The 8632-nt window shown below is 34.8% G+C and overlaps 2 protein-coding genes across 2 annotated transcripts in view; one reads left to right on the top strand and one right to left on the bottom strand.

Moving 5' to 3' along the window:
* The first annotated feature begins 1115 nt into the window (after positions 1 to 1115).
* LOC105463015 (protein Asterix) lies at positions 1116 to 3111 on the top strand. The gene is made up of 2 exons (XM_011710010.1): positions 1116 to 1249; positions 2301 to 3111. Exon 2 carries the CDS (start codon positions 2310 to 2312, stop codon positions 2640 to 2642), a length of 333 nt encoding a protein of 110 aa, XP_011708312.1. The 5' UTR covers positions 1116 to 1249; positions 2301 to 2309; the 3' UTR covers positions 2643 to 3111.
* Positions 2840 to 8632, bottom strand: part of LOC105447796 — a 50971-nt gene continuing 45178 nt past the window's right edge. Inside the window, exons 3-5 of the mRNA XM_011686003.1 lie at positions 6839 to 7195; positions 5396 to 5570; positions 2840 to 5289 (exon numbers count right to left, since the gene is read on the bottom strand). Coding sequence (XP_011684305.1) covers positions 5011 to 5289; positions 5396 to 5570; positions 6839 to 7195 — 811 coding nt within the window. The 3' untranslated portion in view covers positions 2840 to 5010. The remainder of the gene's footprint in view (positions 5290 to 5395; positions 5571 to 6838; positions 7196 to 8632) is intronic.

Raw genomic sequence — 8632 nt, 5'->3', positions numbered from 1 at the left:
TGCTCTTCCGATCTTTTACTCTCTTACATTTTTTAACAGTTCTGCATCAATCACACGAGAAATCTATTTACTAATGTGAGATTATGAAATTTGACTCTGATGACTTGATATTGCTGGAAACTTGACGAAAATAATTAGTCTCATATGAGAAAAATTAAGTTACTATTAATGGTTGTCAAGAATTTTTATCAATAATTTTTTTAGTATTTCAAATGCAAAATAGATTGAAATTGTATTTGAAATACAAAATACATTGAATAATTTTTTTGAAATACAAAATATAAAATACTTTTATGTGTTCCGCTGAAATACAAAATACAAAATACAAATTGTATTTCAAATACTGTATTTCAAATACAAGTATTTGAAATATGCCCTGAACGTATATATGTATGTAGTATTATGGTATATACAGGGTATCCCGAAATTCGCGAATCAAAAAATTACATCATCAGCAAGAAAGTTTTGACTCTGATGACTTGATATTGCTTGAAACTTGACGAAAATAATTAGTCTCATATGAGAAAAATTTAAGTTACTATTAATGGTTGTCAAGAATTTTTATCAATAATTTTTTTAGTATTTCAAATGCAAAATACATAGATTGAAATTGTATTTGAAATACAAAATACATTGAATAATTTTTTTGAAATACAAAATATAAAATACTTTTATGTGTTCTGCTGAAATACAAAATACAAAATACAAATTGTATTTCAAATACTGTATTTCAAATACAAGTATTTGAAATATGCCCTGGACGTATGTATGTATTATGGTATATACAGGGTGTCCCGAAATTCGCGAATCAAAAAGTCACATCATCAGCAAGAAAGTTTTCGAGAAATTGATTTAAAAAGTTTATTTGTAAATTTTAAGTCGGTTTTAATCATGATCTATAATTTCCTAAATTTCAGCTCTTATATCTCAGAAACTGCCGCTTAAATTGAAAATTTACAAACAAACTTTTTTATTTAATTTTCCGAAGTCTTTCTTGTGCTGTGATATTTTGATTCGCGAATTTCGGAACACCCTGAGAAGCATGCTTCTCTCTGGTTTTGCGCTTTTCGGAGCAGTCGCGCGCGGCGCTGCGTGTCCTACACGTTTACTCTCTGCTCTCTGCTCCTTTTTCAGCGACCAGTATCCACAGCGCCTTTGACCATCCTGCCAATTGTGACAGCTCAGTGACCAGCTGATTTTTACGTGTATTTTATTTTATATAGTATTTCTCGAATACAACAAACAGCACGTGAGTACGCCACTGCCATTCTGAACATTACTAATTGTTTATTTATTGTCCACATCATAAATTGATGCTGCTACATTTGAAAACAAATCACTGCGACAGGCTAACCTTTCACGATGAAATGAAATCATATGATTTTTGATAAGTGCCAATTCATTGAAAAAATAACTGTATTGGTTGCAAATTTTTCTAACCTTTTAAAAAGAAGAAAAGAAGAATCTTAGAACATATATAATATATTCTAGGAGAAAAATAGAAATTGAAAATAAAAAAATTTGAAAATTAAAAAAATAATTATTAATTATTTTTTTAATTATTCAGTTTAAGAGGAAATCAGGCTCATTTTACATGTTTTTGCGTGAAATGAATCTGGCAGAGAGAGAAAGCCACTCGCGTTCTGCTCCGCGAGATATTAATCTTTAAGAGGTTAGCAACTATTGAGGTTAGGAAATCTTTCCAGTCTTATCAACATTGAAGATGAGGCTGCTAAACTAAATAATTACTCTTCTTTTCTCTTTTGACCGGGAATAAAGTTATTATAAGCCATTATTGTAATTCAATAGTCAATAAGTAATAATAATCAACGCCACCAAAGACGAGCAATTCAGTGGTGTTGAAAACTTTATTCTCTTCAATTTTCTAATATAAAACTTTGTTCTCTTCAATTTTCTAACATTAAACTTTATTCTCTTCAATTTTCTAACATAAAACTTTATTCTCTTCAATTTCCTAACAAAAAACTTTATTCTCTTCAATTTCCTAACAAAAAACTTTATTCTCTTCAATTTCCTAACATAAAACTTTATTCTCTTCAATTTCCTAACATAAAACTTTATTCTCTTCAATTTTCTAACATAAAACTTTATTCTCTTTAATTTCCTAACATAAAACTTTATTCACTTCAATTTTCTAACATAAAACGATTAATGTTTGTTACGTTTTACGTTAGAAAATTGAAGAATAAAGCTCTCAACACCACTGAATTGCTCGTCTTTGGCCGCGTTGATTATTACTACTTGATAAACTTATTACTTAGCATCCGTTTACATTGCAGACATCCAGAATGAATAGCTCGACAGATCCGAGGCGGCCGGACAAGGAGGTCCGCTACAAACCACCGGGTCCAAATAATCAGACGCACATGCAGGACGACATGACGCCCGAGTACATGAACGTCATAGGAATGATCTTCAGCATGTGCGGCCTGATGATGAGGCTGAAATGGTGCTCCTGGGTGGCGCTCTACTGCTCCTGCATCAGCTTCGCCAATACGCGAACGAGCGAGGACGCCAAGCAGATCCTCAGCTGCTTCATGCTGTCGATATCCGCGGTGGTGATGTCCTACCTGCAAAATCCACAGCCCATGACACCGCCGTGGGCGAGTGCTGTGCAGTGAATATTTCGTTTTTTTTTTATACAAGCAATGCCCTCTGCGCGGGTTACTTTGTTAAGAAAGAATCGTTATTGTCTTACACGCGAGTGCGAGGAAATAATGTCTGTTGGAGAATGAATGATTGTTATATACATATATATATATATATATATATTACATAGAGAATTTCTCTCTATAATATACAAATAAATAATAGTAAATTCACTATAGTAATTTATTATCACTCGGTATGCAATATTGAGTCCGCGTTACATCGAGAATAACTTTCGGAGTATTCTACATAATCACTCAATATGCAGATATAATTCTCAATCGCATATACACTATATACAGACGTAGCATTTTTTTCCTCGTCGTTTGTTTGTTTTTTTTCTTATAAATAATTCTATTATGTAAATTTGTATATTCTGCGAGAGTTTTTCCCTAAAGCTACTATAAATATTACAATAAATGTTACATTTTTCTAAGCATATGTTATATTGACTAGAATTTAAATGCCACCCGGTGCTGTTTTTTTTTGTTTGTTTGTTTTTACATAAGTACAGCAACATCAAAAACTTCGATTCTTAGAGATATTCTCTCGAGAGAGGTCCAGACACTTGTCGCATTTTCTTCGCTACATAATCGTGAAATACCTCTTTATTATTCGCAGTTAAGTATTATCATCAAACTCGAGCAAACTCGCTTAGAGTGTAATAAAAATGTGATCGGTAGTTTTGTATTCGTATGTCAAAGCACGTTCTAAGAACAGTACACAAATTATATCAAAAAAATCGAACGGAACGTATCTACGCAAGATTCGATTTTTATTTGACAAATCACACATTTAGAAATATATATAAATCAGCGATCTCTTTTAATAAACAATATTTGTACAAAATATAGGCCGACACTGCGATGTGCTGCAGTATAATATGCATTTTGATCTCGACTGAGAGATCAGGGTGGGTACTCAGATTTTGCAAAAGAATTCCCGGATTCTCCAGGAATTTTATTCAAAATTTCAGGTGAGATTAGAGAATTTCTCAATACAGAATTTAAAATAAATAATTTAAAATAAATTAGGCACTAAGAGTTCCAGTAACGTATCGAACGTGATGCGTGAAACAATTTAATCTTCCCATGTGTACAATAATTACTAATCTCCATACAAAATTTTTCGAACGTAACGAAAGATTTTGTATGATGTAACCGCATATGTGAAGATTAAATTGTCTCACGCACCAAGTTCTGCGTTATTTAGACTCTTAAAGCCTGATTTATTATTTCCAGATTATCGTTTTTTAAATTTAAGAGTCTTTATATATCAATTTTAAAATAAATTAACTTTCAATATCAGGGGTCTTCGATGTGTGGCCACGTTTACTTTCTAAAGGGATAAAATTAAATTTAAAACTAAAATTCAAAAAATTTCCCTGAGTAAAATTCTACGAGAATCCATGATTTTCAAGGATAAAAATGAAATTCCTTGAGAATTCCAGGTTTTCCCGGTTTTTCCCGGTAGTATCCACCCTGGAAATTTATAGTTGCAAAAATGCATTTTTTTTCTGTCATCAGACGAGAGCAGATTTTCCGATGTGGAATTGAAAATTCCCCAAAAAGACGGATAATTTCATATTGCATAATCTTGTGTTTAGTTTCACCGATCAGTAAATAAATATATCGTTAAAATAATCACTCGATTATTCAAAATTGTCCTCAGGAACATGCACAAGAGAGAGAAAGAGAGAAAGAGAGAGTACCCTCCTGTCATTGATACTTCTAAGTATTACCTGCTTGAAAAAAAAAAAAGTATTCTTTATAATCGTGACTATTGCAGTAAGATTACAAAATTGTAATACATTACTCGTTACTAGTCGAAGATAGAAACATTCGTATCAAGAGAGTGGAACGATGATTGAAGAGGGTATCTGTGTTCAAATCGGGGATGGACAATCCAGATGCGCGAAAGACGTAGAAGCATTTTAAAGAAACGCCCTAATCCCTCTCACGCGTTCGGCGTTGAATTACCTGAGAAATTCGTAGATTAAGGAGGAAGAGAAAGTTGTGAAGTCGGAGAGGAAGAATTTGGCACATGTATTTTCAAACACCTACTTCTGACTATTATATTACCGTGCCTCGATGGTCCTCGATTGGTTTTTTTTTTTTTTTTTTTATTTCAATTCGCTGAGTTAAAAGTTCCCTTCGTCGATATAAATATTCCTTCTAATCGAAGTTAAAGGCAATCAAGTGTCACAAGTGCGAGCCGCACAAGGGCGGCATCACATTACTTGATTTTCTTTATTATACGATTGGCTCCTTCGACTTGTGAGTGAAGAATGCCTCTTCGCACGGTCGTTGATTATGTCTCTCCGGTATTTATCCACGCGGCTTAGACACTGCTCTCGCCTCGTCCCACCAACGTGATGGGATACACGTACTTTTTCCGCTTAGCATTGAAAAATGGCGAATTGTGCTGGCCGGAGGTCGGTGTGGGCGAGAGGCCTCGGAGAAGCGGCAGCGAGGCGTCACCGCCCACGCCCGCGGCGTCAATTCCCTTCTTCCACTCGGCGCCCAGATCCGTGGCTGGTGCCATGAGCCCTTTGCACTCTGGTGAACTGCGCACGCTGAGGAACACGTCGTTGCTACTGTCGCGCTGACCGGAGGAGCCCTGAGAGAATAACGAAGAGAGAGAGAGAGAGAGAGACTCGTTATACAATTGCAGATGGTTGAAGTTATATTCTTTGTCGAAAGGCACATTGATTATTTTATGGTACCTTCGCTTCGTAGAAATCCAAGCTGGAACCGTTAGTGTCGTTCTCCTCCTCGTTAAACTCCACCTGAACGCGATGCGAAGTATGGGAGACTCTCGAGGAGTGCGAGGACGTGTGAGTTGATGAGTTTTCCGACAGGTCGTCCCTGCAACACGCTGCTGTGCACGTTCGTTGTTCTCTGAAACATATCATTTATGCGATGCATGTTGTTTATGTTCTTATATGAAAAATATTTCAAGACATGTAGGATATAGATAGTTTCATCTATAAAATTAACTTTAATAAAATAGATATAGAGTCAGAAATATTAATAATCCTGTCAGAATTAAAAGTGATTTTCGATTAATTTGCTTGATCCGATTAATTTGTTATTAATTTTCGATCAATTAATAACAAGTGATTTTTGCGCATTATAATATAAATTTTATAATTTTGTTCTTTGTGTCCTTTGTGTCAGGCAAGTTAAATTTTGGGATTCTTTAATCTATGGAACACGCAGAAAGACATGTAGGATATAGATGGCTTCATCTATAATATTAACTTTAATAAAATACTTAATAAAATAGTTGATAGATATAGAGTCAGAAAAATTAATAATCCTGTTAAAATTAAAAGCGATTTTTGATTAATTTCAAGTGATTTTTGCGCGTTATAATATCACAAATTTTATAATTTTGTTCTTTGTGTCAGGCAAGTTAAATTTTGGGATTCTTTAATTTACGGAACACACAGAAAGATATGTAGGATAGATATAAGCTTCATCTATATAATATTAACTTTCATAAAATACTTAATAAAATAGATATAAGAGTTAGAAAAATTAATAATCCAGAATTACGTTAAAAGCGATTTTCGATTAATTTCAAGTAATTTTCGCGCATTTTAATATAAATTTTATAAATTTGTTCTTTGTGTCCTTTGTGTCAGGCAAGTTAAATTTTGGGATTCTTTAATCTATGGAACACGCAGAAAGACATGTTATAGGATATAGATAGCTTCATCTATAATATTCACTTTAATAAAATACTCAATAAAATATAAACATAAAGTTAGAAAGATTAATAATCCTGTCGGAATTAAAAGCGATTTTCGACTTAATTTCAAGTGATTTTTGCGCGTTATATTATCATAAAATTTATAATTTTGTTTTTGGTGTCAAGCAAGTTAAATTTTGGGAATTCTTTAATTTACGGAACACACAGAAAGATATGTAGGATAGATAGCTCCACCTAATCATAATATTAACTTTCATAAAATACTTAATAAAATAGATATAAGAGTTAGAAAAATTAATAATCCAGAATTAAAAGCGATTTTCGATTAATTTCACGTGATTTTTGCGCGTTATATCATAAAATTCGTATAATTTCTGTTCTTTGTGTCAGGTAAGTTAAATTTCGGGATTCTCTAGTCTACGAAACGCACAGAAAGAGAAAGAATATTCACCTCCTAACGGTGACGGAGTCCCGTCGTCTCGGGATCGGCGGCGGAAGACCGGCGGCGGCCAGACTCCTGGCGCTCTCGTAACTCGCCTCGCTATTGCCGCTGCTGCTGCCGTTGTTGCTGCCCCCCGCATGCTCCCCCGTCCTCAGGAAGTAGTTCTTCGCCGAGAGCATCGCGTAGTGCAGATTGTTCTTCAGGTCGTCCGCCGCCGTCGACAAGTTTCCCGGGATCTTGGGGGTGCGTCGCATCGGCCTGGGTACCGGCACCACCGGCGACGGCGGGCTGCTCGTCGACGCCTCCGACAGCGTCTCCGGCGTGGCCAAGGGTGCCGTACGGGTTGGATCGTCCCAACGACTCAGTCTTTCCGCCGGAAAAGGGGAAGAAGAGGGTCAGTTTTGTCGCAGGGGAAAACCGCAGAATTTTTTTTTTTTTTTTTTTTTGTAGAATCGTTTCAAGATCCAGACGATACAAATGTCCTTGTGTCGTTTGGGAACACTTCCTGCGCGACCGTGATCTCTCGGGATTCATGATAATTGTATCGGTGCAACGATAACTTTGAGGGGTGCACGATATATGGCTCGGTGAGGATTCGGATCTAAGCGAGAGAAGCGAGAGTGAACGAGAGCGTGAAATGAAATTGCTAGATCTGAGTGAAAAGCGGGTGCGACGAGTGATTCTTATTTTTTTTTTTTTTAATTTCTTGATATCTTTCTGATCAATTAATAATCCCTAGAAATATCTCAATTGACCTGCATATATTCGAATAAAATGTAAATTAATTTCGTGTCAGCAATCATGTTTTTTTCTAGACGTCCGACAACGAGGATGGTCGTCGTGTCGGTGATCACAGTTCAACGTCATCATCACTTCTATCGCTGCTATCGGTCTCCTCTTCTTCGAAGTTTGTTTCCGTCTTGTCCTTATATATTAATCCTTCGCGGTTCGGAAATGCGATCGAAAATGTAAAAAATATTTCTGGCCAAAAAAAAAGAAAGAATTTTACAAAGTTTATTTTCAGGGCGGGTACTCAAATTTTGCAAAAGAATTCCCTGAAAGTTCCCGGATTTTCCAGGAATTTTATTCAAAATTTCAGGTGAGATTAGAGCATTTCTCAGCTTTAAAATAAATATTAGGCACTAAGAGTTCTAATAACGTATAGAACTTGGTGCGTGAAACAATTTAATCTTCTCATATGAACAATAGTTACATCTCCATACAAAATTTTTCGAACGTAGCGAAAGATTTTATATGGAGATGTGACTACATATGTGAAGATTAAACTGTTTCACGCACCAAGTTCTGCGTTATTGGACTCTTAATGCCTGATTTATTATTTTCCAGATTATCGTTTTTTTTAGATTGAAGAGTCCTTCATATAGTCGTATATGTCAATTTTAAAATAAATTAACTTTCAAAATCAGGAGGCCTTCGATATGGGGCCACGTTTACTTTCTAAAGGGATAAAATTAAATTTAAAAGTAAAATTCAAAAAATTTCCCTGAGTAAAATTCCACGAGAATTCATGATTTTCAAGGGTAAAAATTTAAATTCCCTGAAAATTCCAGGTTTTCCCGGTAATACCCACCCTGTATTTCTATAAGACGTCCCAGCAAACGAAAATTAATTCAATGGAATTGAAAATTACAATTCATTTAAATTTATCCGAGTTGGCGCTTTAGAGTCCGGAGATGCATTTATATTCCTTCATTATTATATTATTTCAAATAAATTGAAATACGAAATGAGCTATTTATCATTTTGAATTCGCGGATAAATATATATATATATATATATATA

The sequence above is a fragment of the Wasmannia auropunctata genome, unplaced genomic scaffold (assembly GCF_000956235.1).
Source record: "Wasmannia auropunctata unplaced genomic scaffold, wasmannia.A_1.0 LD336092.1, whole genome shotgun sequence".
NCBI classification, from domain to species: domain Eukaryota; kingdom Metazoa; phylum Arthropoda; class Insecta; order Hymenoptera; family Formicidae; genus Wasmannia; species Wasmannia auropunctata.
The sequence above is the reverse complement of the archived record's forward strand: the minus strand, read 5'-3'. Positions and strand labels throughout refer to the sequence as shown.